The following is an 18887-nucleotide window of genomic DNA, read 5'->3' as shown; positions in this document are numbered from 1 at the left end:
GTAATTGCAGATTTCTTTTTCTTCTGTATCAAAGCTTCATGAAAAAAAAAAAAAAACTTAGTCCAGTTCTCTGTGTTAGAGTTAGAAAAGACTGCTTTGGGGTAGGCCGGGTGTGGTGGCTCACACCTGTAATCTCAGCACTTTGGAAGGCTGAGGCAGGTGGATCACCTGAGGTCAGGAGTTCAAGATCAGCCCAACCAACATGGTGAAACCCTGTCTCTACTAAAAATACAAAAATTAGCTGGGGGCGTGGTGGCAGACACCTGTAATCCCAGCTACTCGGGAGGCTGAGGCAGGAGAATTGCTTGAACATGGGAGGTAGAGACTGCAGTGAGCAGAGATCATCATGCCACCGTACTCCAGCCTGGACACAGAGCAAGACTGTCTCGAAAAAAAAAAAAAAAGGGAAAGACTGCTGCTTTGGGCAACTCCTCCTGGGATGCCCAGGGAACATGGTATGGAGGTCAGGATAGAAAATAACATCTGCTCTTGTTAGAGGCAGGAAGACTTAGATTTGAGTTAAGGGCCAGACAGACTTATACATTCCAGATAACCTGGAACATAAAATAGTTGTTCACAGTGAGCCAACTGGGCCAGCATGCCCAAGGGTGTCAGTGGATTAGAAGTGGAGGAAGACTGGCAGTAGGCAATTGAACTGAATTACGGCTAAACTGGCAGAAGGCAAGAAGGATTCCGGAAAGTATATGGGAAAGACCTAAGGAAATATTTCAGCTACTTCACAATGTTATTTACTTCACAGTATAAGGCAGAGTAATTTTTTTAAAAACCTGACTTACAAAAACTTTGACAAGAAACTGCCTTTCTATTTCCTCCCATAGTATAATAATGCAAGAAAATAGCTACAGATAAGCAGTATTACCTTTAGCTTTAAGAAGCCTGATATTCTCTTGAAACTCAACCTGTATTTTGCTGATTAGAAGTCTTTAGAGAAAGTGAGTTTGATTGAATGCCACTGAATGCATAGTTTCTTAATGGTGATTAAAATTGCATTTCTCTCTGCATTCCAACTCATCCTTCAGGGATGACTTCACAAAGAAATTAGACTTGTCAGAATTTCTGTACACATAGGAAGAAATATAATTTGTTGTCTAGTTGAGAATTCTGTTTCCATAATTCATGTCTACATCTAGCTATGCGACAATGTAGAAGTCCTGGTCTACTTTCTTTTTCTTTTTTCCCAGCATAATAATTAATAATGCCTCCCTTTCTCTCTCAGAAATGTCCCAATATGGACAATAAATTACTCTACTTAGAGCATATTTTATACAAAGTATTTTAATTTTAGTTTAGCAGGCTCCCGCACCACCATTAGATATGGATTTAAAAATCTCCTGATAAACAACTTTTAGGACCCTTGATGCAATATAAAATAGCTAAATACGTGGTTCAAAAGCTGCAATTAAAGTGAACTCTAAGGGATTGGCCAGGTTGTTTAGAAACATTAAAATTCGTATGTAAGCATTGAAATAAGTGGGTTTTTAGAAAATATTTTTGTGTCTTCAGACCTCTAAAAAATGTTTTGAAAGGAAATGTAACTATAAGTGTACTTAAAAAGGACATCAGTTTTTGCATTTTTAAAAAGTATATTATAGCAGGCCCATACTTTCCTCAGTGTGCAACATTTCAGTGATATCAGAGACAAAGCAGCAGGCCAGACAAATTAGAAAGCCCTCGGATTCTTTTTGTGTTTGTTTTTCTTTTTTTCTTTTTCTTCTTCTTCTTCTTCTTCTTCTTCTTCTTCTTCTTCTTCTTCTTCTTCTTCTTCTTCTTCTTCTTCTCCTTCTCCTTCTCCTTCTCCTTCTCCTTCTCCTTCTCCTTCTCCTTCTCCTTCTCCTTCTCCTTCTCCTTCTCCTTCTCCTTCTCCTTCTCCTTCTCCTTCTCCTTCTCCTTCTCCTTCTCCTTCTCCTTCTCCTTCTCCTTCTCCTTCTCCTTCTCCTCCTCCTCCTCCTCCTCCTCCTCCTCCTCCTCCTCCTCCTCCTCCTCCTCCTCCTCCTCCTCTTTTTTTGAGACAGGGTCTTGCTCTGTCACCCAGGCTGGAGTGCCGTGGCGCAATCTTGGCTCACTGTAATCTCCTCCTCCTGGGTTCAAGCAAGTCTTGTGCCTCAGCCTCCTGAGTAGCTGGGATTATAGGCGTGCACCACCATGTCCGGCTAGTTTTTGTATTCTTATTAGAGATGGGGTTTCGCCACGTTGGCCAGGCCGGTCTCGCACTCCTGGCCTCCCTCCTGTGATCCACCCACCTCAACCTTCCAGAGTGCTGGGATTACAGGCGTGAGTCACTGCACCAAGCCCAAAAGCCCTAGGATTCTAATAATCTCTTTAATAAATTTCACAAATTCCCCTATATGTATTCATTCACTTATTTAGCAAATATATTTTGAGTACCTACTATATGCCAGATACTACTCTAGGGATACAACAATAGAACAGCTGAGACAAGCTCTCTTCCTTCATGTAGTATGTATTGTAATGGAAAATAAGATAAACAGAGCTAAATATAATTTTTGTGAGCAATAGCAGCCATGAAAGAATAAAAGTAGAGAAAGAAGGTAAAGAATGATGGAGCAAGTGTGTGATTGGTGCTAGTCTAGATCACATGGCAGAGAAAAGAGTACATTAAACAGAGGCCTACATCAAGTAAGGGAGGCAACAGTGAGAAGATTTTAGGAAAGAGTGGTTTTGAAGGAGGAAGAACAACAGCAAGTGTTCTGAGGTGGGAATGAGTTTGAGTGTTTGAAGAACAGCACAAAGTCAATATGACTGGAGTAGGTTGAGCAAGAAAAGGTGCAGAAGATACAGGAAGAGCAGAGCGGGGTGGGAGTAAGGGGAGAACAGGGTCCAGCTCATGCAAAGTCTGCTAGGCTATGGTAAAGTTTAAGATTTTACACCAAGAGAGCAAAGCATTCTTACATATATTAAAGTCCCTCATCTTCCCAGTGTTTGGTAACACATTATTTTTCTACTTTGAAGCTATTCAGAGAGAGTGGCAAACATTTGGCTTGAGATTTCTGACTCTAGTGGTGCAATAGATTGTCATCAGTTGTTGACTTGTGACCATGCCAATCTAGGTGGTGGAGAACTCCAACCTCAAATCTGAAGTCTGTCTTACATGGGACTTTGAGATGTCATCTTGTTTGGTTTTGCCGAGTCTTTGAGGTTTGAGATTCAGCCTTTGTCTGAATGGAGAAGGGGAAGGATTAATTTTTGCATCATTCCCTGAACTACTCAGGTAGAGAGACAACTTAAAAACTTGATTTAGAACAGAGAGCACTCTGTTACGGAGTCAGAGCACTCACTACCAAATATCTGTTTGTTGTTCATTGTTGCCCACACATTAACTCCTGAATCTTGCCTGAGAGGAATGCTGGATTAGCTTCCATATTCTCAATAGGGATGTCTTTCCTGAACATGTTTCAAAACACTGTTCATCATATTTAGATGACATAGATACGCTTCGTAGTCTTCTCTTCTATTGATGTGTTTTCTAGTCTTTCATTGTCTATGTGACTGTCCTCTGAAATGTCCCAAAGAATTTGACAACTTTTTTTGTGCGGACCCTCCCCACCAAATATAACTGCAATTTTAATAAGGTTCTTACTAATATTAAATATAATGAGAGAGCTGTCTGATAATTCTTGCACTAAACTTTTATTTATGTTTTTTCATTTTACACATATTTTTTCTCCTTTCAACAGTACTGATTGAACACTGGCGATTAACGCTTCACCAGTGTGTACACTGTACTCACTCACCTTCAGTCCTTCCCTATGTTGTTTGAATGCAGTTTCCTTTTTCTTTCCAATGGAACCAACTTTTATTTGGTACCCACATTTTTTTCAATTTGTTTTTATTATGTTAAAGTAATAAAGGTTTAGATATTAATATCTAATATCACATTGGTAATTATAAGGTTACTGAGTTTAATGTTTTGACCAGGAAGTTTGTGTTGAAGAACCATGTCTATGTTTGTGGAAAATGATATGATCACACCTGTTTGTGTGTGTGTGTGTGCTTGTGTGAAATAGAGGACTATACAGAAGACATCGCTATGTTTGCAAATAGTTGGTCGGTGCAAACTCCAGATGACACCAAATGTGTACGCACACCCTCAGATTTTCCAAATCCGTGCTCCAGTGGAATGCCAGCATTTGAGGTAAATTTGATGTGAGAAATGTGGGCATGTCAGACAGAATACATGTATATCTTATTTGTATAATTAGTTAGGCATTTTAGTGTAAACACAATGTAATTTGAAAATATTATATCAAGGAAATGTAATAGGAAATCACTTCAATTTTAGAAATAGTGAATGTAGTGAATTTCATAAATGCAGTACTCATGAAAATAATGTAGTTAGAAAAATGTTGGTTAAAATGTATGAGTTACCATCTTTTTCCTTGTGAGAACTGAAAATTTTGCAAATAGATGTGTAAAAATAGTAGAAGACTATACGCATACCATGAAATATATTCTAGTGACTGGCATCTTTTTTTGCACAGGCAATCTTCTTCAAGTGTCAGATACTGTTGCAGTTTCCTTTTCTGAGCTGCCATGAGTATATTGATCCGTATTTATATATTGCCAGCTGTGTTAATGATCTTTGCAAGTAAGCAAAATGATTTGTAGTTGTAATAAAATTTTCTTTATGCAAAAAGACGACCCACAGCCACTTCTGTTACTTAACAATTTCAACTGATCACAAAATATTATGGGAAATGTAAAACATAAACTACAAACAGCTATTAAAAGTTTGCTATATAACAGTCACAGTCTAATTTTTTTTAATTGATACATAGTAAATGTACATACTTTCAGGGTACATGTGATAATTTAATACATTCATGTAATCAAATAAAGGGAATTGAGTATCTGTCACCTTAAATAGTTTTCTTTATGCTAGGAACATTCAAATTATTATCTTCTTGCTATTTTGAAATATACAATTGATTTATGTTAACTATAGCCCCCCCCACTTATCTATCCAACACCAGGTCTTATTTCTTCCTCATGTACATCGTACCCATAACTAATCTCTTTTCATCCCCCACCTCTCTCCAACCCTTCCTGGACTCTGGTAACCACCAATCTACACTCTATCTTCATGAGATTCACTGTTTTAGTTCCCACATATGAGTGATATTTGTCTTTCTGTTTGGCTTATTTCACTTAACATAATGACCCCCAGTTTCATCCATGTTATTGCAAATTACAGAATTTCCTTCTTTTTTATGGCTGAATAATATTCCATTGTGTATATATATACCACAATGTCTTTATCCATTCATTCTCTGATGGACACAGGTTGATTCCATATTTTGTCTATTGTGAATACTTCTACAATGAACACAGGAGTGCAAATATCTCTTCCATATGTTGATTTTGTTTTTTGGGGGATATATACTCCTTAGTGGATTGCTAGATTATATATGGATGGTAGTTCTAAATGTTTTACATAACCAGCATGAACAAAATACAGTGGCTCTTAAGAATTTTTATGCCATGAATCCCTTTTGGGAGTCTAGAGAAATTTATAGATCCTTTTTAAAAACGGTGTTTGAAATGCACAAAATAAAACACATAAGATACCAAAGAAAACTAATTCTAATAAAGTAGTTATCAAAATAATAAAAAAATGAGTTTCTGATATATATGCTTTTAACACAGATTTAACTACTGCAGTTTGACATAGTGATTAGCGTAAACAGTGCTTTGTGAGTCTGCAACAATGGAAAATGAAAATAAAAAAATATGAAAAAAGGACATATGAGACACATGGTGACAAAGTCACAGATATTGCTAAGAACATTGTGATGTGTTACCTATAGGCATAATTGAAGGAAACACTAAGTTTCCATTGGAGATTAGTGAAAATAAGCATGTAATATTTTTTCTACCTAAGGTCACAGATTCCTGCATTCTGTCTCAGGTTACGAACATCTAGGATAGGTGGTCACACAAGCAACAGATTTAATGAGACTCATCATACTGTGTTCATGGATGATAGTTCAATGTAGAACCTACCATAAATTATCCACAATTAAAGTTTTTAAAAATTATTTTTCTTTCAAAACATTACAAGTATATGTGATTACTCATCTTGAACATTCAAGAGTATCTAAAGAAATTTTAATATGTCGGTCGGGTGCAGTGGCCCACGCCTGTAATCCCAGCACTTTGGGAGGCCGAGGCGGGTGGATCACGAGATCAGGAGATCGAGACCATCCTGGCTAACACGGTGAAAGCCCGTCTCTACTAAAAATAGAGAAAATTAGCCGGGCATGGTGGCGGGGCCTGTAGTCTCAGCTACTGGGGAAGCTGAGGCAGGAGAATGGCGTGAACCCGGGAGGTGGAGCTTGCAGTGAGCTGAGATCATGCCACTGCTCTCCAGCCTGGGCAACAGAGCAGACTCTGTCTCAACAAAAAAAAAAAAAAAAAAAAAAGAAAAAGAAAAAGAAAAGACATTTTTTAATATGTCTGTATATTTTATGAACCCCAAGAAGTATAAGTGATACATAGAAACTTTTAAAATACAGAACCAGACTAGTTTTTAGTTTAGTAAAACCATTTAAATGACATCTTGAGTAGCTCTTTAAGAGGTTTATAAAAGGTGAGAACAAAGAGGAAATGTTGAGGTAGTATGAAATTGTGTTATTTATAACTACTACTCTTTAATTAAATTGAAATTATTACAAAAATAATAAATATAATATTTCCCAGATACTAAACTAAGCTTATTTGTGACATCTCTTACTTTTGAATAGAGTGCAGTTATACCTAGACTTATATGTGTAGTCTCTCAATTTCAAGGATTCCTGAACTAATGCAGGAGCCTTGAAAGAGCCCCCACTCTGCCTAAAATATTGGCTAATGACCTTAGTATATATTTTTAAAAACTCTGTTCCCTATTTGGTTTCATTTTTAATTTAAGAGCTACGTGCTATAGCTCTTTTTTTTCCTCTCTTTTTTAAGGATGCCTGTAGGTAGGCCATAGTCCTTATTTAGCCATATATATGGAATTAAAAATTGTTCTTATTCCACAGTGTCTCAGTCTCAGACTATTCTCCAATCATCTTTTCAATTGCCTTATCTTTAATATCTTTAGCACCCATTTGTCAAGTAGTCTGAGATAAAATATTGTTTTGTAGGTCCAGGAAAGTCATTCTTCATTTTTTAGTTCGGGATATTGTTTAGCTGCTTCAACAGCTAAAATGACTGTGACTTAAATTAAATAGAATGTTTATATTTCTCTTATATACAAATCCATGCTGGTTAGTGGTCTTGGATTGGCATTGTGGCTCTGCTCCATGAGTTTTCCAGTGACTGAGTGATCTTGTTGCTACATTTTTCCTTTTGTCAAGGGTATTATTTTCAATTTCATGGCCCAAACTGCATCACCACTATCATGTCCACATTTTAGCTCTTAAAAAGGGAGGAAAAAAACCCAAAAGGACTGGCATCTTTTGATCTGGAAGTTTCATGCATGCTTCCACTTTTAACCTTGTGGCCAGAACTTGGATACATGGCCACACCTAGGTGCAAGAGAAGCTGAAAATGTTGTCTTTGGCTGGCAGCCATCTACCTGGCCAAAACTTGGATGTTCTGATACTAAAAAGAAGGGGAAACTGGAGACAAAGATCGGTCTCTGCCACACCCACTTCATCTGAAATTTCATCATTGAGAAATTAGCATTTTTGTCTTTTGAAATTTTGATAGTTTTTAGACTTTGACTTTTGAAACTTTGATGCTTTCTCCAGGGAAAATAAAAATACTAGGATAGATAAACAACTTGTACTGGCTGAAATCAGCTGACACCTTAAGAGATACCTTTGTGGTAGAGAGACTGGGTTTAGGGGCAAAGCAGGCATGTAATACCAAAGTAAGGATATTATAATTAAGTGGACACTGATAAAGTGGAAGTGGGAAGCTGCTAGAGCCAGCATTTCACTCCCCTCAATATTTCATTCAGGGCCAGACCTATTTACATTCCTTCTTCCATTCTGTAGGAAATGAATGATTCTCTTCATTTCCTGTATTAGGGGACTGCATCCTGAGGGTCCCATACCATGAGAATGAAAACGTGAATTGGTTGAACACAGATTAATTTCCTGCTTCGGTTATGATAGTGTATTGAATTCAATTCAACACACATCTTTTGAGCATCTATTCTGAGCTGAGTATTTTTCCACCCCTTGGAGAAACAGAAAAAATTTAGACAAGATCTGTGTCCTAAAAACTCATATTCTAATAGGACAGATAAACAGGTCTCTAAAAATGACACAGTGCCCTAAATGCAAAGTGCTTTGGATGCAGAGGACAGAACTATTAACTTTATCAGAAAGCGCCTACACAGGCTCCATGGAAGAGATAACGTTTGACTTGGAAACTTGCATGATACTCTACCAATCCTTGAATTATGCCCTCCTGTTTCTGCTTCTAAGAATGCCAAACCCAGCAGCAAGGAAATGATTTTAATTTTGCCATGCCAAAGCCAATTGATGTGAAAATCAAGATTCTTTAATGCCCATTTTTCTTATTAAAGTTATCATTCAAAATGGAAAAAAAAACCCTTTATTTTCCCCTTAGTAAATTATAATTTCTTTCTTGATAATAATTTCTTTCTTGCCCAATTATTGTGTGTTTTCATGAGGTGTCACATATTAATGTGCCTGTCATGATTCCTAGAATAACGTAGACAACAAATAGTGAGTATTATAGCAATAGTTGCATTGGGTTGGAAAACTAATATTCAGTTCCTTTGCTAGCTTTTAAAACCACCACTAATGTAGGAAAGAATGCACATATTGGAAGGTAAATCATAATTGTAACGTCTTTCCAGGAATTTAGCAATTTTAGCCTATACTGTTTTGAAAAGACTTTTCTTTTTTGTAGGTTTAGAATATTTTCTGAGCCTCTGGAGTTTATATGCTCAGTCCTTTTTTCCTTCTAAAGCTCAGTTAATTGGACTAGATAAGCTGCAGGACTCCCATTACAGTAGCACAGGATAAAGGCAATTCGAGATGGTGGCTTTTACAATAGTGACACTGGAAATGTTAAGCCTCATAAAATGCAACATTCTTAAGGTCATTATCTTCTAAGATATTTAACTATTCAATTTTGAGTTTGGATTGTCTTGAAAACAAGCCCTCTACCTTGGTGTAAATCTGCTTACTTGATAAGCACCTTGTTAATCTGCTTTGGGAATTTTCAGAGCTCTAATAAGAAATTATTTTGGGGGGAAGCTGCTGAAGTGATTATAAGAAAATAATTAAATATTATTTAGTCTTGGCAGTGTTATAAAAATAATTAGCTTTAGTAATTTAAATTTGAAAGAATTCAAAATCCTCTTTTAAGTCTTAAGTTAAATGCCATTTATTCAATCTTTCAAACAACCCAAATGCCCATCTATGATAGACTGGATAAAGACAATGTGGCACATATACACCATGGAATACTATGCTTTAGATTCTTATTGCAAGGACTGCTGAGGAACCATTAAAATATTTTTGAGTACTATAGCTTATTGGCATAGGTTTTATTCCAGTATGTGGACAATCAAGAGTATGATCTTTTGGAAACAGCTTTCATATTTATTGTTTTTGTTGTAATAGAATTTTATCTGTTTTAATGGGACTTATTCTAAAAGGCCTGGAATGTTGTGTGTGTGAGTGAAAAAATACATACACGGATTATGGGGAAAATGGTATAATTAAAATATAAATCTTTTTCATTATAGTATTCCTTTGACTCAAAAGAAAAGTGACAAAAGTATTAAAATGCTTTGATAAAGATTATTGGTCTTTATTATTGTTATTTTTCTCTTTATTATTATTTTTATTATTATTTATGATTATTATGCACTCAGCATTTCTAGGGATCAAGATCTCAAGTATGGTTTCTGTCAATATTTCCTATGTGATTCTGGCTCTGTCTTTTCACTTTTTAGAACTGATGATGATGAAACCTATTGTCGAGCAGCCACTGAGTATGCTAGAGCCTGTTCTCATGCTGGCTACCCTATTCAAGACTGGAGAGATGACTTTCCAGCATGCAGTATGTTTTTTTATTTCCCAAGTGTTGTGTACTTTCGCCAATTTTGGGTTAACCCTAGAACTCAAAACTCACTGTACTACTAAATACTAATGAATTGCAAAGATTTGTTATTGATATATCTATGAACTTGCATACTTTTTGAAACAAGTATGCATTTTTTTGCAATTAAAAGTTATTTTTTGCAAATAGTTTTTTGTAAAAAATAAAATTATAATTTTTAAAAATAAATAGAGGCTAATAAAATTGACCTAAGTTCCCCTGTTTGCCCCTTTTAGCTGATAAATGTGATGATAGCTTTGTCCATCGGGACTGTATCAGTTGTTGTCCACCAACCTGCACATTTGAGAAGCAATGTCTTGGGAGCAATCTCCATTGTCTTGATGGATGTTACTGCCCAGATGGTAAGTGCTTCATGAAGAAACCATGTGTGCACTCATGAAAACTAGTACCCAGTGATCTAAGGATCACATCTTCGTTTTTCTGTCCTCTCGCAGGACATTAGACCTATTGCAATTTTCTGTTCTTGTAGAATTTCGTCCTTGAAGTGACGAGGAGGAATGGCTACTTTTCACTAATAAAATGCTCATTACTTTTTAAAGTTCCCAGGAAATTTGGAATCTATAGTCCTGAAGTTACCCATGAGAAATCTTTTGTTCTATCAATAGTTAATGGTATTTAACAATTTATATGACTTCACTTTTTAAAAAAGGAAAGGAAGTTTGAGAGAAAGCCTTCACATTTTTCTAGCACAAGATTTAGTATTGATATAGTTTTAACATTTGAAATGAAAATAACTTAGCAAGTGAGGGAGGTAGGATTTAAAATTAGGAATGAATCTGCTATACTGGTAACTGTTTCTAAACAATGCTGAGGATTTACTCAAACCCTTTTATTTTTACAGATTAAAAAAATAGAATCACAGAGATAAGTGATTTTCCCTTTATTCTCATTAACTGAGTGAGGATTACTTGGAACCAGATCTGTTTGGCCTCTGTTCATTGTTCGGTTAGTGCTACTCAAAGTATGGCAGACAAGTCCTAGTTCGAGCTGTTTGTGACCTGTCAATAACAGGATAAGGATAAGGCATTTGCCCCAGAATGTAAACTCAAGCACCAAAATAAAGTCAGTGCTTTCTCCTACAGTCTTACCATGAAAAAGGTCAGCTGAATGAAACAGTATGCTTAGTAACATGGCTGATTTAAGTTCTGGTTCAACCTCCTTTACTTGTTGGAGAGAAGTAACAAACGCATTCCCCTGGTCTTGGACATTTGAGGAGCCGTACCTAGCTCTTTATGATTCTGTACGACAGTGTAAATTTTTCTCATCATGGAATGAACAGAAACTAAACTAAAAATGTACTTTCTCCCGCCTTCTCTCCCTTCCTCCCTCAAATGCAAGGAAACACTCTTTCGTTTCCTTTATTCTGTATGGTGAACCTTGAGTTTTTGATGGCAAGTCATGGGATAAGAAAATTGAAAACTACTGAAATAGATCCTTTAAGGTAGCTACTGCCTGAGAGTCAGGTTGTCAGTAATCCCACTGAAAGTAAAGAAATTTGTATTTCCAGCACCACGAGTAGGTGTTCAACAGAAGTTAGTTGAATTTTTATATTCAAGAAATACAATTTTTATTATTTCTTTTGAAATTTTGGTGTGTATTTCCTCTCAAATAGGCCTCATAATGGACAATGGGACTTGCATCTCCTTGGAAAATTGCCCGTGCAGTTTTCATGGATTAGCTTATTCAGTTGGTTCAAAAATTGAACAAGAATGTACTGAATGGTATGTGATCAGCCAATTATTTCTGGGTACTTGGCTAGTTGACAACTTTACCATGAGAGATGTTTAAAGGAATATACTCATTACTAATTAGCTTCCCCAAATTCCAACACAAAACTTGCATTTTATTTAAACTCCTTGGGGGAAGGGAAATCTGTATTTCTTTTTATGATGTAATTCTTATCACTTACCTTGGTAATTCTATTAACATCTTATATCCACATGATGAGTCTGTTGCATTTTCTTATTTGTAATCACTAATTTGCACATACTTTTAGAACTTGATGGTGCTTCTGGGCTTCTCTGTTTCATACTGTAAAACATGACTCTCCAGGTCACCAATTTTTGGTCTGTGATTAGAAACATTTAGAATTCCATATTAAATTTGCTAACTAACACTGTTAGCAGACATGAAATCCCTGCAGGACAGTCCTAAAAGGAAACAGAGGTCTAAATGTTGTCAGATGCTTTTCCCTTTAGTGTCAGTGTATATAGCTGAAATGTAATAGGATAACTAACCACGTTCTCAGGTGGTGATTCTGTTTCCATTTTACAGGTACTCTGCTTTTGTCCTCTAAAACTCATACCTTTGTCAGGGTGGAAGGTAGAACTTGTCTGACATAAGAGGAGATCTCTTCTCTCTTTTTAATATCTGTTGATCTTCATCATAGTCAGTGATTTTTAAATATGACACACAAGAGATAATAATTTAGGTGCCAGCAAGCTCAAAATTACCAGTCAATTGAACTTTTGCAGATATGTTTTTTAAGTCAGATTATTCTGAACCTATAAACATGGTATACTTTGGTACATTAATCAATACACTGATGCAAACATTAATACAGTTTCTCTATGCCAATAAATTAACATTTTTATAATTTCTTTTAGTGTGTGTGTTGGTGGAGTTTGGAATTGCACTGAGCATGACTGTCCAGGTAATCTTTTAAAATGTTTTTATAGAGAATGTTTCAAATTTCTTTAAATTGGGGAGAAAGATAGCACTGATCTTTATGAAGACATCTCATATATACCAGGGGCTATAATAATCTGTAAATGCAGTTACTCAGAGGATACATGGAAAATTGAGCAAATGATAGCGTTGAGTGGGCAACTTTGGTAAAACTTTATTAAAATAGTGTAAATATTATAAAATCTAAAAAAGTATGTAGAATAAATATCATTTTATAAACATTAAATTAAATGGGTTAATATAATTTAGTCTAGTAAGTTTGTCAAACCAGTAAATTTTAAACAAACACAGTAGGTGTTCAAAGTTTTGATGCATGATTGTTTACCCTAAGTTGATCTGCTTTTAAAGTATTAACCTAATCATATCATCCTCCTCCTTCTCCTCCTCTATCTCCACCTCCTTTTCTTTATCTTTGTTTTTTTGGTAGTTCAATGCTCAGTTGTAGGTGATTCTCACTTTACAACTTTTGATGGTCGACATTATTCTTTTATTGGCATGTGCCAATACATCCTCGTGAAAGGAACTGGAAAAGATAAATTCACTATTACTTTACAGAAAGCTCCCTGTGAGCAGGTAAGAACATTTCAAAATGACCAGAGGAATATGGATTCATTGAGTTTTACTTAAACTTCATTTCAGACTAAGAATTGTAACATGAATGGATATAGCTATTTTCTTTAAAACTGAGATGACGTTGATTATTAAGATACATCATTATTCTACATATTAGAAAGAAGCATTGATGATTATTCTATGACATACCCTTGGTTATATGACACATCTTGATCTCAAAGATATTAAGCTGTGAAAACAAGTATATCTTAGACTAAATACTATATATTTAATTGCATTTTCTTTTTAAAAAAGTAGTGTTTGTACGTACAGTTTTTTGAATATTTTATGCATGATTTTACAGTGAATCTAAGTTTTTTATTGACTTCAATCTAGCTATTTTAAAGGGATTATTTTTGACAGTTTTGAACTGGTTTCATAGCATTCTAAACAGATATGATGAATTTCTTAACATATTGGAATATTTATTTATTTAGATCTTTTCTTGAAATAGTAAGCTCATCAATAATTTCTAAATAAAGAAATCCAGGTCTTTCATTCATCTCTCTAAAGCAGGTAGTCAAAATTTTGCCAAAATATTTAAGTTTCTAGTTTTATTCTAATAGAAAATAATTATTTCCAACAAAAATTCTGAACTGCTTTATTTGCTTCTTTTCCAGTTTTATTTTTTCTATGTAATATATTAGAGTCTGAATTAACTTTCTATGTAGAAGTCTAATTCTCTTGGTTCTTTACTTTACTAACTTTTTATGTCTAATATGCCAGTTGAATGAATTTAGAGAGATACTTTACATGCCATGGAAAACATAACTATTGGTACTTTACTGAAAGACTTCAATTTAATGTTCTAAGTAAAATGTATGTATACACATGATATATTTAATGTACTATATAAAGTTATATTTTATTAGGAATGGGGCTACATAAAACGGGTTATGTATCAACCACTTTATTATATTACTTATACTCAAGCCTTTTATATATTAGAAATTCTAATTTATATGTATTCTCTTTCTTTTTTGTTCTCTCCTCTCTCTTTCTCCCCTTCTGCCATCTCACTCTCTATCTTCCTATCTCTTTCCATGACTCTATCTCTCTCCCATTTCTTTCATTGATAATTTGATTTTTATGCAGAATCTTGGCTTGGTCTGCCTTCAGTCTATAACTCTGATTCTGGAGGATGATTTTAACAAACAAGTGACCCTTGGTAGGGGAGGACAAATTCTCACTAGTCCTAACCAAGGCTTCAACCTGAATGGTAAGAAGCAATGCTAGTGGTGTACTTTCTTTACATTAAAAAACAAACAAACAAACAAAAAACCAACACACACCAAAAAAATGGGATCTTTTCCCAATGTTAGGCTGACTACCTAATATTTATTGAGTTCCTGTGCGTCACCAGGCCATCAGCTACAGATAGTGATGATAATCATGTTTATGGGACCTAGTCTTTACCTCAAGTGACCTAGACTTTGGACGGGAAGAGAGACAAGCAAGCAGCCACTTACAATAAAATGTGATAAACTCAAAGACATACATAAAGACTTTGGGAGTGTAAATGAGGTGCAGCTCACTCAGCCCTGGAGAAGGGTGTACTGAAATGGTCAGGAGTGTTTTCTGAAAGAGGTTATTGTACAATGATTGTCTCATTGAGCATTTAAGGATAAGGAATTGCCGGGTTGAAGGGGATGGGGAAAATGTTTCATGTAGATCAAGGAGGTGTCAATTTTTGCAGCATATTTAGGGAGAACCAGAACTAGATTGGTATTGCTACAGCAGAGACAGGGTAAAGGAGAATGTCTGAATGTAGGTAAGGATGAGAAAGGCGTATGGAGGAGGCATTTTACATTGTGGATTTCTAGGGCATGTCCTGTTCATGCCTGCATTCCAGCATAGCTGTTAACACTCTCACTCTCAAAAATGTCCTGATTTATCTTACAAATCGCTTGCTCACACTACTCAGGTATCAGGCCAGGGAAGTTGAACTTGATATGAATCAAATATGTAATTGTCATTTGTGACCATTTTTATTTACAAAGAGGGCAATCTCATGGTTCAACCGAATAAATGGTGAGTTTTTAAGGAGGTTTTTTTTTTTTTTTTTTTTTTTTTTTTAATGGTAGATGACTATGACAACAGTGTAGAAGTGACTTTGAGAGTTGCTAGACAGGAAACATGGACAACAGTTAGGACGTTATAAAAGTCATGCAAGGAATGAGGAGGAGGTCATCTAAGGCAGTAATGGTAGAGATGGAGAGAAGAAGACAGATTGAAAAAACATTTAGGACAAAAGCCTGAACTTGGTAATGAATTGGATTTCAAATGTCTAAGGACTGCCTCCTTCCTTGTGAGATGCTTGCAAACTGAAAGTATGTGTTGACCTGAAAAACTATTAAAAATGGCTGCTGAGGGAGAAAAAGAGAGGAATAGAAGGTGAAAAAGGCAGCCATGGGTGGCAAAAATTGGCCCTGAAGCACAGGCAGGAACCGCTAGCCTGCCTCCCCTGCTTCCCTTGTATCCGGGGAGGAGATTCCTGGTGGTGTACCCTAGCATTTCAGAACATCGTCTGTGAATGTCAAAGCTGATTTACATATGTTCTTTTCCTGCAGGTATTGTTGAAATTCAAACTCTGTCATCCTTATTTATACTTCTAAGAACCACATTTGGTTTAAAGATTCTGTTCGCTATAGATGGGGAAAGAATTTATATTCAGCTCACTAGTGCATGGAAAAGAAGAACATTAGGTCTGTGTGGCACTTTTAATGGGAACATAAGGGATGATTTTCTGTAAGTATGATTTCTGCATAGTTAACATAACTTGATGACTGGTCATTTAAAGGATATAAATTCATTAAAAATGTTTACTTAACTAATAATAGCTTAGCTGTCATTATGCCAAGAGATTTACATAGATCATCATATTTAAAATGTATAGCAATCTCTGATTAATATGTTTATTTTATAGATAAGGAAACTAACCAAGGCCTCAAAGTGGCAAATAAATCATTCAAGATCACTTAGCTCACATGCAGTGGAGCTGGGCTTTGGATGTAGGCAGTGTGGCTCAGCTATGCTCACTGCTCCCCACTATTCTCTTTTCTACCCCTATCAACCTTAACATATTTTATTTTTGAGACATTGCTGCCTAAAAACAAACAAACAAATAAACAACAGCAAAAATAACAGCTCGATATCATTATGCATTAGTGGTAGTGAATGATACTCTATAAATATTGATAATCATTTGGTAATATTAATACCTCTAAAGCAACATTTTGTTATCTTGCTAGATATTGTGATTGTTAGTGTTTCATTGGAAGAGAAGCAATAACATATATTTGTACCCCTTGTATTAACCAGGTACTTTTCACCTATGTGTGAAAAGAAGCAGTTTATAATTTAGTGTAAATGCTTTGCACACTTGTTATCATGCTAAAAGCACAATGGGAGCAATTTAAGCAGTAGGCCATGGTTCTCATCCTCACGGAGCTTTGTGTTGCAGATCAGGAGAGGATAATAACCTTTAAGAAATATGTGGAATCTAAAATAGTTGAAATCACAGAAGCAAAGTATTATAGAATGGTGTTTGCCAGGGGATAAGGGTCGGGGTGGGAGTATGGGAGGATGCTGGTCAAAGGGTACAAAGTTTCAGCTAGATAGGATGCGTAAGTTTGGGAGATGTTTTGAGATCAATTAATTATATAATGACTATAATTAATGTAACGCGTACTTGAAAATTGCTAAGAGAGTAGGTGTTAAAAGTTCTCATAACGAAAAATAAGAATGTGAGGTGATGGACATGTTCATTAGCTTGATTTAACCATTTCACAATGTATACCTTGGAACATCATGTTGTACTCTGTAAATGTACATAATTTTTTTAGCTATACCTTAATTTTAAAAATAGCTAAAAAATGAATATTTAATGTTAGGCAAGGATCAATCAACTATATATATATATCAACTATTATATATAAAAATCAGCTATATATATACATACTGAGGTGATTCTAAAAATTAAGTGTTGGGGTTTGTGATTATGGCTCGAAGAACAATAGAGGGTTCATTTTGGGCTGGGTAGCCAGGGGACATTTCATGGAGAAACTACTCTCCAAATACTGTTTTGTTTCTTTTTTCTTAAATTTAATTTTATTTATTTTATTATTATTTTTTTATTTTACGTTAAGTTCTGAGATACATATACTGAACGTGCAGGTTTGTTACATAGATATACATGTGCCATGGTGGTTTGCTGCACCTATCAACCTGTCATCTAGGTTTTAAGCCCCGCATGCATTAGGTATGTGTCTTAATGCTCTCCCTTCCCTAGTCCCCACCCACTGACAGGTCCCGGTGTGTGATACTCCCCTCCCTGTGTCCATGTGTACTCATTGTTCAGCTCCCACTTATGAGTAAGAACATGTGATGATTGGTTTTCCGTTCCTGTTATAGTTTCCTGAGGATGATGGTTTCCAGCTTCATCTATGTCCCTGCAAAAGACAAGAACTCATTCCTTTTTATGGCTGCATAGTACCACATTTTTTTTATCCAGTCTATCATTGATGGGCATTTGCATTGGTTCCAAGTCTTCGCTATTGTAAATAGTGCTGCAATAAATAGATGTGCTTTTTAAAAAACACTCTTGCACATACCCTCCTTCCTGCTTGGGTTCTCTCCTGCTCCTCATCTTTCTTGTGACCTCCCATTTATTGTTCACCCCAATTCAGACATTTTTTGCCTCAAAAAGCTGATTCATATCCCACCATACAAAGGTAAATCTGACAATGTGTTATCTATGAAACTTTATTGTTTATCTGTCTCGTTTCTTGTCTTGTTTATCTGTTAGGGCTTTGAGACTAAGAGTCATGTCCTTGGTCATTGTATTCTTAGGAACTAGCATAGAACCTCACATATAGTGGACAGTTAATTGAACTGAGGTAGAATGTTTAGTGGGGCATCATGAAGATAGTTTGGATGGGCAAGGGGAACTGGCATTTAAATTTTTTTAAATTTTAATTTCTTGTATCTTGTCTCCTTGTCTTCCTGTACCTTGTTTTTTAGGTAATTTAGTTTTTTTTTTATTTGTAGGTCAAAATATTGATATCTTCACCACATTTGAGAAACAGAAACTACATTAAGTGGCTTGGCTATGTTCAGAAAAGACATTATTCCCGCTTTCTCTTCTTTATTTGTCAGAATGGGTCAGCAGTCAATATTTAAGAGATGGCAGATCTGTCTGCCTCTTTCTAAGGCACCAGTCTCTGCCACGTATAAACATTTAGGTGTGATAAGAGTGCAGGATGATATTTCAGAGTCAGAGATAACTTGTGAACAGTGTTTAGCTTTCCAACTTAAGTAGTTAAAATTCTTTCTTCACAAAGGTTAATGTGAATATGCGGGCACAGTGGAATAGAAAATATTAATTACTTGAAAACGTATTTTGTATGCCTTATTATAGTAAGTCGACTATGGTGAGCTGAAAGGTTATTTTATAA

At 35.6% G+C, this 18887-nt stretch overlaps 1 protein-coding gene across 1 annotated transcript in view; it reads left to right on the top strand.

The window, feature by feature from the left end:
• LOC105473302 (otogelin like) overlaps positions 1–18887 on the top strand; it is a 166418-nt gene that overhangs the window by 26255 nt on the left and 121276 nt on the right. The window contains exons 10-18 of the mRNA XM_011727039.2: positions 4047–4174; positions 4521–4627; positions 9965–10071; positions 10347–10472; positions 11744–11852; positions 12738–12784; positions 13247–13392; positions 14527–14650; positions 16002–16179. Coding sequence (XP_011725341.2) covers positions 4047–4174; positions 4521–4627; positions 9965–10071; positions 10347–10472; positions 11744–11852; positions 12738–12784; positions 13247–13392; positions 14527–14650; positions 16002–16179 — 1072 coding nt within the window. The remainder of the gene's footprint in view (positions 1–4046; positions 4175–4520; positions 4628–9964; positions 10072–10346; positions 10473–11743; positions 11853–12737; positions 12785–13246; positions 13393–14526; positions 14651–16001; positions 16180–18887) is intronic.

This window comes from Macaca nemestrina, chromosome 10 (genome assembly GCF_043159975.1).
Source record: "Macaca nemestrina isolate mMacNem1 chromosome 10, mMacNem.hap1, whole genome shotgun sequence".
NCBI classification, from domain to species: Eukaryota; Metazoa; Chordata; class Mammalia; order Primates; family Cercopithecidae; genus Macaca; species Macaca nemestrina.
This window is presented reverse-complemented; position numbering and strand designations above follow the sequence as displayed.